This window comes from Silurus meridionalis, chromosome 25 (genome assembly GCF_014805685.1).
Source record: "Silurus meridionalis isolate SWU-2019-XX chromosome 25, ASM1480568v1, whole genome shotgun sequence".
Lineage (NCBI taxonomy): Eukaryota > Metazoa > Chordata > Actinopteri > Siluriformes > Siluridae > Silurus > Silurus meridionalis.
The window spans coordinates 9,064,016-9,078,354 of record NC_060908.1 but is presented as its reverse complement, the minus strand read 5'-3'; the positions used below and the strand labels follow the sequence as shown (position 1 = coordinate 9,078,354).

Here is a 14,339-nt window from a genome sequence, read left to right as displayed (position 1 = left end):
AAAATAAAAGAAAGAAAAAGATTATTATGGGCTTCGATTTATTTGCCTGTTCTCTGTAATAATGAAGTTTCTGTTTCTGTTCTCTGTAATAATGAAGTTTTACTGCCTGATAAGTAAAAGACCATAGTCTTTTACTTATCAGGCAGTAAAACTTCATTATACTGTATGAAGTGTAATGTTCTGTCTATTATGTTGCATGTAGGTTGGCCTAGCATACAAATAACATATAAGTGCTGCCCTCGCTGATATATACTATCATAATAAATACATTTGTGCACTGTTTCTTCATAAAATATGTTTGAGTAGTATGTAGTTTTTCCAAAATTTTTGCTGGAAAAATGTTTCATGACTAATGCTTCAAATTTAAATGACCTTTATTAATAGCATGCTATAAATAACAATTTAGACCTATATGTATCATACTGTGCATAACACCTGCTTTAACATAAAATAGAAATATAAACTTATTTTGTCACCACATTTCACATTGCATAGCTTGTGCTGCTACTTAAGAAATCTACCAAGATATTTGATTGATATTTGAAAAGTATATAAATATAGTAAATGCAGTGTTTACTGGCTATCCTAATGAAGAGTCATTAGGCTTCTATTTGGCTCTGCCTGATGTTTAATATCTGCAATTTTAATCAAATTTAATACAGAATTGTTTTTAAAAGTGCACAGCAATATATAATTGACTGTGTATATGCTGGTACAAGAGAAATGGTGCAGTGACATTTCCCATTAGGACAGAGATTCAAATGAATGTAAGAAAAAAGTAATAATACAATGTAGATTTGAGACTTTCTTTTATATGCTCATGCAGATTAGGAAATAGATGTGATCTATGGGTTTTTTTTAATAATGACTATAAATACAATATGATGCAGCAATCAAATACGTACAGTGCTGATTATTATCAGATAAGATTAAGTGTAAATACTATCATCCAGGTCTTCCATTACAACAAATCTATTTGTTTTTTCAACACTTGCCATTCAGATTTATAGCAGTGGCCTGTGATGACTTATAAGGACCACCCATGCAGCACTGGGAAATAAGTGTGACAAATCAATCAAAAAGGTCTGCATTTGGAGTAGTTGTTTCCAGCTTTGAGAAATTGCCTGCAAGCAGAAATAAATAAAAATTATATTACAATTACAGTATCACAAACAAAAGTAACAAAATGAATGCACATACCAATGGCTGGCCCATTCCATAGTTTATATGAGCATACAAGAGCATGGCAATGTCATTGTGGCCTGCATCCAGGGCTATGGACATTGCAGTGCTGTCATCCTACCAGACACAGATCACACACATCAAAAAGTGTCAGTGGTGTTTGATGATAACGTAATGGTTCCTGTTACTTGAAAGCATTTAAGATACTTACATTGTCAGTCAGAGAAGCATCACAGCCTGGCTGAGCCAATAGGAGGCGGACAATATCAACATTGCCGTGCTCACTGGCACACATAAGTGCGGTTGAGCCCTCGTCATCTTGAATATTAACTTTTGACCCCGAAGCTAAGAGAACTTTCACCATGTCAATACGTCCATGACTGACTGCCAGCATGAGAGCAGTCTGACCAGCCTACAATATTAGAACAATAGTATACACACATACAGCAGATATATTTTCACTGTACATAGACAAACACAATACCTGAATGGCCTTAGAATTTACGTCTCCCTTCCTAAAGAGCGCCCCCACCACATTCATGTCCTCCTTGTTTTCCACAGAAGCCAAAGCAGCCAACATGATAGGGGTGTATCCAGCCTTATTCTGCTGATTTGCATTACATACACCTACACATCCAGCCACACACACACACACACACACACACACACACACACACACACACACGCACACACTTACAGATGTGGTCCAATAATAAGCAAACACTGCTAATCCTACAAGTAAGCAGCAGTATTATTAAAGATGACTCTATGGCATTGTCAAAACTTGTCTGGACACAAACACTGAATTAAATGAGCACATTTATTATTGCCTAATTGCCTATTAACCTAATTTATCTTAATAAATTAGTGCTTGTTTCCTGAGAGATATTTTAAGATTCTCCAGCAATAATGCCATAATTTGTTAAAGCTGGATAATTTACTTTGAAGCAGCTGGACAACATATCATTCCAATTTGATTCTGAGATCAATAATAAATTAATTACCCAGACACTTGTAAAAAAATTTTTTTAAAAAAGCTAACATTTCACAATTTCTGAATTAAATGTTTTGTTGACATGGCTACTAGGAATGTGTACCTGCATCCAGCAGTTTCTGTACCACCCTGAAATTAGAATGGGACACACTGTAGTGCAGGGCTGTGTTGCCATTCCGGTCAGCCATGTTAGCCACGTAAGACAGAACAGCAGGAGATACATGACGACACATGTTTTGAAAACTCTCAACTGTCTCGGGACATGCCTTCTTCTGACTGGATACACAGAACCAGTCTTGCTGGATCACATTCAGGCAGGAACGCTGTACAGTAGATACACACAAAATCTCTTTACTTTATATTAATAATTGGAAATAAAGCAGAATGTTATATTTTTTAAACTATGAAAATGGCTGCACTATTTCTAGTTCACTATTTATATGTAAGAATTATGTGACACTGAGCATGTTATCTGCTCTGTACAAAAGGTCAGGTTTTCCTCATGTCTTGACTTTTCTAATAAAGCACATGTTCAGATGAAATAGTGGATAGTTGACCTAAAACGAATCCTAAGTAACTTGTGTAATCTTTGTTAGTATGAGTAAACATAATTTAAAAAACTGTTGTATTCAATTTGAAGAGCATGTTAAATAGAAGCATTTTGTTATATACAGCATCAGGGTTCTGGAGAAATGTCTAATTTCACTGTGTACTGCATCAGCTATATGTGGTTGAATATAACAATAAAAGCTTCTTGACTGTTGGCTTGATTACATGTTAGATAACATTTTGCTCTCTGGAAATGACTAAATTTTAATTGCAGGATATATGTGAGAGCATGAAAATGTAAAACCCAAAATAACATTTTTTACTTTAAATGCCAGACAGGAAAGGGCGGTTTTACAAATCAGTCATCTAATTTTGTTTTTCCACCAACACACCCTTGCAAAACTCCATCTACATTTTATTTTTAGTGAATTTATTTTCAACCTTTGAAGCACAAATATATATTTGCAATTATTTTTCTTGTTTCAGGTCTGATGAAAAACCACTGTTCTAGTCAGTTTGCAGCTCCTTAAAATCAACAGCTCAAATGTGTTCACCTATTAAAAGGCAAAATCAGGAATATTGGAATATACTGTATATCTGATTAATTACAGCCCCTAGTATTCATCCTTAATTGATTTCACCTTCAAAACATATTTGCATGTAAATACAATTAGTATTATTATTTTGTATTATTCTACCACCAAAAATATTTGCTTCTCAGGTACTTTGTTGGGCAATAAGCAGTTCACAGAATGCTACAACTGTTCTTTTCTGCTCTCAAAACAAATTAATATTTACTCATATAGGGGATAGCTTAAGATTTGTAATGCATGATAAACTGTACAATGTGCTCTCATTGAAGATAATTATGATCTGCTGTTTTATTAAAATTATTGTATTAATTATAATAATAAAATGCTCATAATAAAGCTTTTATTATTTTATATATAAAATACACTCTATGCCTGTAAAACATGCAAGATTATTTAAAAAAGCACATAACAGCATTTACAAAAAATATATATTAATCGTTTCCATTTTGATCACCAGGTCACCAGGTCCCTGCATTTAAGCTATGGTTCAAAATACAGGAAATGTACATTTTACAGACTGTAAAAGTTTTAAAGAAGCATTTCTGTCCATTTACGTTTGAAAGCCAAAGCAAGGAAGAAAATCCAAACTTTTGTTTATCCAAAAAACAAAACCACATACTTACCAGTTCTCTGTTGGATAAAACCTTGGTGTCATCTAGGTGGGTTTTTAATTTGTGACAAGCAGAAATCACCTTGTCACTCATCTCATATCTAAAGAAATATAAAGATATTACATATTACAATATTGAAACATAATACACATTTTAAAGTCAGCAAAGCATAATTAAGGGGGAAAGTGTTTGTATGTATATGTGTTTCTTTCTAAACCAACCCTTCTATTCTCTCCATTTTAGAGGATTGAGTAGTGATCCTGGGACTATTGTCCATCTGTTTTACTCTCTTTCTCTTCTCCTCCACAGAATCAGTCATTTCAGAGAAGGAATCTTGAGTAATGGACAGACACTCAAACCTACATCCAAGACATAAAGGGCTAAATCAATTTAGCACTGTGGCTCATTCAAAAATGTCTAGCTTTCATCAGGGCCTTTTCATTCTTGTACTAACATTACAGAGACAAAGCTAAAGGTTCAAAATAATTAATTTTTTAATGAGCAAATATACTCAAATAAATGTGTCAGTTGGCTAAACAATTTTCAGTATTATTTATTATTTTAGTACATACTACCAATTCACAGGTTCACTTTTAATCGCTATCTAAATGAAAACAAAGGAATTAAAAAATTTTTAAATTTCAGAGTATGATCAAGAACTGCTTCATCCTCACCCAGGAGAAAGGGACTTGAGGGTCTTTCTGTTTTCTGCACATCCCTGAGACATGTCATTTCTTTTGATAATGGATCTGATTATGCCATTATCATCTTGGAGACAACAAGGAAAAGAAAAAAAAAATTATCAAAATCTAATTCAGGTTGCATCTCATTGTTTATCAATGCAGTTTTGTTACAGACTCTAAAAATAACATTTAAAAAGAAATATTACCAGTTTTGATCATTAGGATTTGTACTTTTGTTTTACATGACAGCCTCATAATTCAAGAAATATTTCCCATTAGCCATTTCAAATAAAATAAACGAAATTTTTAAATCTAAACATTCACAACATCAACAAAAGAACTCAGAAGCATTTTCAGACAGATATAAATTGTATGTATCACTGTCCGGTTTACCTAGGCGACACTTCCAAGATGGCAACAACACCTGTTTAAGGCATTTCTATAATAATATAAGGGTTTTAGAATTGCATGTTCCTTCTCTTCTCTTCACCATGCACAGTAACCACACTTGAATAGGCAGTATCTATGTTCTGTGTGCCACAAACCACTAGACTATAGAGAATGAAAACTTTCCAGACCACAATGCTTTCCAAAATATGTGTTCCTAAATAAGTGTAGGGCTCATTCAGCCAAGAGGCAAACCAGAGAGAGCTATTTCTATCTGCTGTCTGCATTCCACTATTTAGAAAGCAAATCTAAAGACTTGTGGAGTCTTCTCTTCTTTTAACAAATATTGAAGGTACATGAAGGGAATGGATGCAAAAGCATGCTTTCCACTGAAATGTCCCATTTGATTCTTGATTTAAGAGCAACACTCTCATTAGCTTTTGATGAAGAGGCATGCCCAGGTACTGAGATTACAAAGACTCTGTATAGGATATTGCTCATAAAACAATGAAAGCCTACATAAATAAACAAATAGAAAAGAAACCACATTATAAAAATATCTTTAAGATTTTTCACAAACTGTCTGTAGGTATGTTTGTATGTGTCTTTTAAAAGAAAAACATTTTAAAAGTAAACACATTACCTCCAATCTTTGTGTCTTGGTTGTCCTGAAGTTGAAGACCAGCCTCATCTGTTGGTTTAAAATGGCTGCTAGTTAGCAGACTTTGTTGCTCTTTTAGTATTCTCTGCATTTGATTTATGTAATGATCCAGTCCAGGCTCTGTCTGTGCATATAAATGTGGCTGCAGTAAATGTACAGGCATCCACATGTGCCCATCCATATCCCTTATCCTCCCATCACCTGCCTCAACCCCAATACTCCGAGTCTTGTAAGGATCTGGTAAGCGTGATGGACCACATGCTATGTTCCGTGTCCGGAGACCAACCAAAAAATTCTCATTAATGTTTGCCAATCCAACACCAGTGTCACGAGTCATGACTTTTGGGATGACAGGAGTGACTGTTCCTTCTCTCAGGTATGTTGGAGTCCCCACAGCAATGGAGCGCATTTTTCTCGCCACTTGTTGGTCACTAACTTTCCCATCACCAACTCCAAGCGTTCGGGTGAGTATGTGGACAGTGTTGGTATGTCTCTCCTGCATGTTTGTTGGCATGATGCTGGATTTAGAGTCATAGATTGGGAAAGTGCTAGTATCTTGAGAGCCTTTATGGACATCAGTGTTGGTGCATTGGGATATGTTTGTTAGAGTCATTATTTCACCAATGTCCATATCTCTGACAGTTTCCATGGCAATACCCTGGGAAACAAGTGACGTTACCATGTTCCCATCTACAGTGCAATCACCACAGCCCACTGTTCTACTTGGTGTCTTCTTTTGTTCTTGGGTCTCCATCAACTTTAAGGTCAAAATACCAACATCACAAACACTCACAGATGTCCCAACACCTTGACTGAAAGTTTGCACATATTGTGTTCCCACACATTGATCCCTCTTTTCCACCTTCTTCTGTATCACCCACATTTCAATGGGTGTATCCAGGCCAGAGGCTGCATCGCTTGTCTTTGGCTGGCAAATCACTCCTACAGTGTTAAAAGTTGGCACTGCCTCTTCCCCTACAGCAGTATTTACAAGTTGAACATGATTTCCAATGGCAATTGTCCTTGTCATCCATCCTGTCTGAGTTGCAATGCTCTGCATCTTTGGTTGTGCACAATGATTCTTTGCTGCATGGATATGGGCACCAGAATCCTGTAATTCACTCTTCAGTCTGCACAATTCTGCTTTAATCAATGCCTCTTTAAGCTCTAACTCCAGTGTTTTAATCTTGTCCCTTAAAACCTGAATAGTTTGTTGTTTTATCTCAAGCTCCAGCTCTGTGTTTGACATCACACTTTTTGTATGAACAAAGTCAAGAACAGCTATATTCTCACTGTCATTGACATTTAACTCCTTCTTAGCATTTAGCTGCTTAAACTGGTTTATATCAGACAAGGCATTAAGTTCAGAACTACCTACCCTTTTGACAGACTCCCTCTGGCCCTCATTATCTTTTTGTTGTTTGGGACACTTTACAGTACTTCCTGTGCTGTATGCGACTTCCCTGGATAGACCTTGCAAATCTGTATCAAAATTACAATCTAAAATTTGACTCTCTAGTTTTTTTACCAATGCAATAAGCTGTTTCTTTTCTTCTTCCAAGTCAGAGATCTTGACTTGCAGCACAGGTATGATCTTTACCTCTTCCTCCATATTTTTCAGCCTTTCCAGCGCCACTACCATTTGGTCCCTAACCAATTGAAGGTCCAGTGGACTAACAGTAGTTACTGGAGTGACCCTGCCACAACTCTTGGGGCTGCTCCTTGAGAAAATCTGATCAAGATCTGTTAGCTTAGACCCTTTGTGGTGTTCCTGGGACTGAGTGTGGTTCAGAACATCCCAGCTGGTATGAGGTGAAGGACCACCATTTGAGCCTCGGCCAGCAAAACTAGCTAGCCTACGCCGTGGGTATATCTCTGATGTAATTGTCTGAAAAGCACTCTTCTCTTGGTCTAAATGTTTTTGTGTCTCAACCAAGGTCTTTTCCTCTAAAGGATTTGGTTTAAGAGTAGTGGGTTGCCATGTCACTATGGGAGGCTTTCCATCTGAGCTTTTCTTGCGAAAATGTGAGGCATCAAAATGCTCAGAAGTTTCAGAAATGGATTTAGATGAGGAATGGGATGGAGGAAGTGGGGGTTTTCTTCTGTTAACAGAAAAAGAGGAGGTGGAGGAGGCCGTAGAGAAATTCCTAGTTTCATTTCTGTTTACAGATGATAGTGACCCAGAGAAGGCCTTGCCGGAAGGATCAATCCCACTCTGTGGTTCAGAGACTGGTTTGGCCTTCGGCCGTCTGTTAAAACCCAGCCGCCGAATGATGTCACTGTTTGATGCCGTCCACGTACTTAAAATCTATTTTAATGTGATAACATAACATGTACTAAGGTAAATAGAATAATTTTGAGAGGTTTCAGTACTAGTGGCATCAGTTCAACACCATCTGTACAACTGTGGAAAAGAACAGGAGACATCTGATTTTCATATCAATTTAACAAATACACATTTGCTTATTATACGTTTTTAGTTTAGTTCCATTTAAAGATTTTATTTACACTCTCAGAAGAGCAAAGAACCCTTCCTGTAAAGTAACCCTTCTCCTTCTTAAAATTCTTCTAAAGTTGCTATTTATATAATGGCACACCTTCTCTTTTAGTGGTTTTTCTTTATTTTTATATTTTCAGCATTGTACAATAATACTGAAAACATGAAAGAACATGTATGGAGTTACAGTGAGGAAAATAAGTATTTGAACACCCTGCTATTTTGCAAGTTCTCCCACTTAGAAATCATGGAGGGGTCTGAAATTGTCATCGTAGGTGCATGTCTACTGTGAGAGACATAATCTAAATAAAAAAAATCCAGAAATCACAATGTATGATTTTTTAACTATTTATTTGTATGATACAGCTGCAAATAAGTATTTGAACACCTGAGAAAGTCAATGTTAATATTTGGTACAGTAGGCTTTGTTTGCAATTACAGAGGTCAAACGTTTCCTGTAGTTTTTCACCAGGTTTGCACACACTGCAGGAGGGATTTTGGCCCACTCCTCCACACAGATCTTCTCTAGATCAGTCAGGTTTCTGGCCTGTTGCTAAAAAACACAGAGTTTGAGCTCCCTCCAAAGATTCTCTATTGGGTTTAGGTCTGGAGACTGGCTAGGCCACGCCAGAACCTTGATATGCTTCTTACAGAGCCACTCCTTGGTTATCCATGTTGGAAGACCCAGCCTCGACACATCTTCAATGCTCTAACAGAGGGAAGGAGGTTGTTCCCCAAAATCTCGCAATACATGGCCCCGGTCATCCTCTCCTTAATACAGTGCAGTCACCCTGTCCCATGTGCAGAAAAACACCCCCAAAGCATGATGCTACCACCCCCATGCTTCACAGTAGGGATGGTGTTCTTGGGATGGTACTCATCATTCTTCTTCCTCCAAACACGTTTAGTGGAATACTGACCAAAAATTCTATTTTGGTCTCATCTGACCACATGACTTTCTCCCATGACTCCTCTGGATCATCCAAATGGTCATTGGCAAACTTAAGACATGCCTGGACATGTGCTGGTTTAAGCAGGGGAACCTTCCGTGCCATGCATGATTTCAAACCATGACGTCTTAGTGTATTACCAACAGTAACCTTGGAAACGGTGGTCCCAGCTCTTTTCAGGTCATTGACCAGCTCCCCCCGTGTAGTTCTGGGCTGATTTCTCACCTTCCTTAGGATCATTGAGACCCCACGAGGTGAGATATTGCATTGAGCTCCAGTCCGAGGGAGATTGACAGTCATGTTTAGCTTCTTCCATTTTCTAATGATTGCTCCAACAGTGGACTTTTTTTCACCAAGCTGCTTGGCAATTTCCCCGTAGCCCTTTCCAGCCTTGTGGAGGTGTACAATTTTGTCTCTAGTGTCTTTGGACAGCTCTTTGGTCTTGGCCATGTTAGTAGTTGGATTCTTACTGATTGTATGGGGTGGACAGGTGTCTTTATGCAGCTAATGACCTCAAACAGGTGCATCTAATTTAGGATAATAAATGTAGTGGAGGTGGACATTTTAAAGGCAGACTAACAGGTCTTTGAGGGTCAGAATTCTAGCTGATAGACAGGAGTTCAAATACTTATTTGCAGCTGTATCATACAAATAAATAGTTTTAAAATCCTATATTGTGATTTCTGGATTTTTTTTTTTTAGATTATGTCTCTCACAGTGGACATGCACCCCTCCATGATTTCTAAGTGGGAGAACTTGCAAAATAGCAGGGTGTTCAAATACTTATTTTCCTCACTGTATGTAATGAACAAAAAAGTGTAAACAACCCAGACTATGGTCTTCCTTCCAATAGCTACTTCTGCTGAAGTGGATAAGTTTATTAGAATTATCAGCCACAGAAAGCACTGATTTACATAAATGCTTCTTAGGGTAAAAGTGGCCGACATATTTCAACATCCATTGTTCAGAGGAGACTGCGGGATCCAGAAGAGCAGAAGAGACTTGCTTGGGCCAATAAACACATTAGATCAAAGGAAAACTGTCCTTTTGGTCTGATGAGTCAAAAATTTAGATTTTCTGTTAGACATACTCTTTGTTAGACATACAAACGTTAAATGGATGGTTCCTGAATGTATGATTTTCACTAGGAGTAGGAGGTGTGATGTTGTGGGGGTGATTTGCTGGTGACCCTGTTGCTGATTTAGTCAAAATTAAGGGCACATTTAACCAGCAAAGCTACCACAGCATTTTGCAGCAGCATCCCATCGCATCTGGTTTGCACTTGCACAAGGAACCTCATTTGTTTTCCAACAGGACAATGACCTCAAACACCTCTAGGTTATGTAAGAGCTACTTGTTCAAAAAAAGACAGTGATGGAATGCTGCATCAGATGACCTGGCCTCCACAATCACCTGTTGAGATTAGTTGGATTGGAGAGTAAAGGAAAAGTAGCCAACAAGCACTCTCTGGGAACTCCTCAAGATTGTTGGAACACATTTCCAGGAGTCTACCTCTTGAGGCTGATTTAGAGAATGCCAATAGAGTCTAAAGTTGTCATCAAAGCAAATGGTGGCTACTTTGAAGAATGAAAAATAGAAAAAATATTCTGGGTTAATTTACACATTTTTGTTTACTACATTATTCCATAAATTATTCTGTAATTAATTTCGGTGACTTCAGATATGTATCTATTATAGGTGTAGCGGTAAAAATATACGTGCTAAAGTATTTTTGGTACAGGGCTTTCGGTTCTGTGCATATGTCTACCGAAAGCAATCTTTTCTTTCAATCCTTTGGTGTATATATACACACACCGAATCTCATGAAAGTAAGTACACCCCTCAAATGTCAGCAGCCATTTTAGTATATATGTGTATAAAAATGTTGCAAACATTGAATAAGAAGCTTATTATCCAAACTTTTGTGTGTATAGTAATTTGAATTATATTGCAATATCTGTATTACTTTTCGAGTTTACTAGAACGTATGTGACAAAATTTAAAAGCTTTTGAGGATTATCAATTTTGAGTCATCCTATGTTTGTGCCTGTAACGGCCAGGTATCTCCATTCCTACCACCAAGGGTGAGAGTGGAAGATTCATTATCTGAGTTTGCTTTTCAGCAGGAGGAATTAAAAAGTTTAATGCCATTGGGGCAACATGGCTAGAGAATCTCTGAAGAGAACCACATCCAGTCTGCTAAAAATACATTTAAAAAATGTAAGGTCCAACTGGACAGAAAGGTTTGTTTTTTAATGGTCAATTAAAAGCCGAGACTTAAATACAACTGAAAATGTGGCATGACCTCACAATTGTCCACTAAAGTTTCTCGACTTAATTTGGGAGAGTTGGGAAAATTTGCTTTGAGAAAAAAATATTAATATTTACAAAGCTCCTAAAGACACATGTTTGGGTCAATTCAAAAAGGAGTAGCAGACACTTTCTGGAGACACTGTACATTTTATCTGGCATACAAATAGAATACTGTGAAATGAAAAGCCAGAAAACTGGAACTGGTTTCTATAGTCAATATATATATATATATTTTGAACATATATATATATAGTGGTATAAAGTTTAGTCATTAAGGTAAAAAAAATAATAATTGTATACACAGTTGTAGATCATTGCATTTATATCATAAATAGCTTTTGCTCACCTGTAAATTAATGCAGTCCAGAGCTAAATCATTTCCTAAACCAGTGACTGAATTCTAGGTCTCTACTTTCACCCTTCTGTTCTCTAGGTTCTTATGCGCTCCACCCACATATGTTACTTCTCTCCTCCTCTAACCTCCATTTCCACTCCTTCTGTCTTTCTTTTACTCCTTCTGCATCTCTTTTCACAACTTATTTTGCATGTAGTTAGATTGTGATGCAATATTCCTTTGACTCTATACTGCAGCATTTTATATTTTAAATAAGGCAGTGACAATGATACTAAAGACTTAGTGCATGAGTCTTATGCATGTCATTAACCTTCTTGTCTCTTCATCACCCATTTTCGATGCCTGTTTTTCAGAATCTATTTTATATTATTTTATGTATTATATATAATATACTAATATTTCTTACTTACTCTTACTCTTTTTTATTATTTTTATTATTGTTTGAAGTTATTTTTATAGTACTTCACAATAGATGCTGTCATAATACAGCTTTATGAAAAAATTGATTGAGATTATACATTTTAATTGTATATATATGTAATAAATTGATTGAGATTATACATTTTAATTGTATATATACAGTTGTGTTCAAAATTATTCAACCCCCACTGAAATTGATTGTTTTGGTCGGTTTGACATTGATTATGATCATTCAGTCATCCTGCTTACAATTAAATCAAAGAGGCACGTGTAGGTCAGACAAATATAACATAACATTTATAATGAAATAACCACAAATGTCTTTTCTGAGCTCACATCATTATCAGTTTTATTCAACCCCCAAGTGACATTCAATCTTAGTACTTAGTTCAACATCCTTTTACAGTAATAACAGCTTTTAAACGTGAAGCATAGCTTGACACAAGTGTCTTGCAGCGATCTACGGGTATCTTCGCCCATTCATCATGGGCAAAAGCCTCCAGTTCAGTCACATTCTTAGGCTTGCGCACTGCAACTGCTTTCTTTAAGTCCCACCAGAGGTTCTCAATCGGATTTAAGTCTGGTGACTGCGATGGCCACTTCAAAATGTTCCAGCCTTTAATCTGCAACCATGCTCTAGTGGACTTGGAGGTATGCTTGGGATCATTGTCCTGTTGAAAGGTCCAACGTCTTCCAAGCCTCAGGTTTGTGACGGACTGCATCACATTGTCATCCAATATCTCCTGATACTGAAGAGAATTCATGGTACCTTGCACACGCTAAAGCTTCCCAGTACCTGCAGAAGCAAAAGAGCCCCAAAGCATGATTGACCCCCCGCCATGCTTCACAGTAGGCAAGGTGTTCTTTTCTTCATAGGCCTTGTTCTTCCTCCTCCAAACATAGCGTTGATCCATGGGCCCAAACAGTTCTAATTTAGTTTCATCAGTCCACAGAACACTATCCCAAAACTTCTGTGGTTTGTCCACATGACTTTTGGCATACTGCAGTCGACTCTTCTTATTCTTTGGGGACAGCAAGGGGGTGCGCCTGGGAGTTCTGGCATGGAGGCCTTCATTACGCAGGGTGCGCCGTATTGTCTGAGCAAGGCACTTGCTTTCAAGCTGGAATATGTGAAAACCCAGAAAGTGGTGGAAGCTCAGTGGTTAAGGCTCTGGGTTACTAATCAGAGGGTCAGAGGTTCAAGGCCCTGTATTACCAAGCTACCACTCTTGGAGCCCTTGAGCAAAGCCCTTGAGCATCTGTGTTTCAGAGGGGCTGTATCATGGCTGACCCTGAACTTCTTAACATTACCTGGATATGCTAATAAATAATTTTGCTGTAATGTACATGTGACAAGCTAAACTGTCTAATGAATTTACTATATGTATAATGGAATCCTGTTCTAAAGAAAATTGTGGAAAAATGTGTGTGTAATATGACGATTATATGCAGGAGCAAATGTTCATATACTGTATAGTCTTGGTCAAACTGAAACCTGCATAAAAATGGTGTGTCTAAAATAAGCCATTTTCCTGGTGGTTATGCTCTGTTAGTGCGCTAAAAATATTTTTACCCACTTCATCCAGTCAGTAATTAATCTGCAGGAGCAGCATTATTCAAGATTCAGTAATGTAAGTATGTTATACCATAAAATCAAATTCTTACTTCCTCCAAACAGACTATGACATAAATTAAGCACATAAGGAAAACGAAGAAAGGCACAAGACAATTTACAAATGTACAAAGTTGTGATTGTGCAAATGCAAGAAACAAAAGTGTGTACATGTATAAAGTGTACAGTGTGTAATGTAACGTCTTAGAAAGGCATGTGCAAAGTCCAGCAGAGGTAGATTAGGTCCATGTTGGCATTCCCATTGTAAAGGTGTGTATAAGTGTGTGCAAAATATGTAGAGGATTTTCATCATCATGATCTTCTTGGTCTGAAACATCAATTGAATATGTATACCAAACTCACAGAAGCTCTCAAGCCCAGGCGGTGGTGGTAATGGTTTAGCAACCATGCAGTGAAGATATGCTGGAGTGGGAATTTGGTGACAGGTCAGTCTTCTACACTCACAAGGTTCTTGGCTCCTGAAGGTAATGAGGCCTAACACCAAAAGCCTGAGGTGTCATTAGAGGAACAC

The 14,339-nt window shown here is 37.3% G+C and overlaps 1 protein-coding gene across 1 annotated transcript; it reads right to left on the bottom strand.

Annotated features, from left to right (window-relative positions):
* Positions 1 to 356: 356 nt before the first annotated feature.
* On the bottom strand, positions 357 to 11,906 carry kank1b (KN motif and ankyrin repeat domains 1b). Its single transcript, XM_046839845.1, has 10 exons — positions 11,901 to 11,906; positions 5,643 to 7,968; positions 4,604 to 4,697; positions 4,151 to 4,288; positions 3,942 to 4,029; positions 2,280 to 2,499; positions 1,667 to 1,809; positions 1,394 to 1,594; positions 1,201 to 1,299; positions 357 to 1,124 (listed from the first exon to the last, which is right to left on the bottom strand). Exons 1-10 carry the CDS (start codon positions 11,904 to 11,906, stop codon positions 1,005 to 1,007), a joined length of 3,435 nt encoding a protein of 1,144 aa, XP_046695801.1. The 3' UTR covers positions 357 to 1,004.
* Between the last annotated feature and the right edge of the window lie 2,433 nt (positions 11,907 to 14,339).

Excerpts from the sequence above, each read along its gene's own strand:
- kank1b (XM_046839845.1), bottom strand. Across the intron at positions 4,289-4,603 it reads CTCAAGTCCCTTTCTCCTGG|GTTTGAGTGTCTGTCCATTA; the intron begins GTGAGGATGAAG and ends TCTTGGATGTAG. Across the intron at positions 4,030-4,150 it reads AAAATGGAGAGAATAGAAGG|ATATGAGATGAGTGACAAGG; the intron begins GTTGGTTTAGAA and ends ATATTTCTTTAG.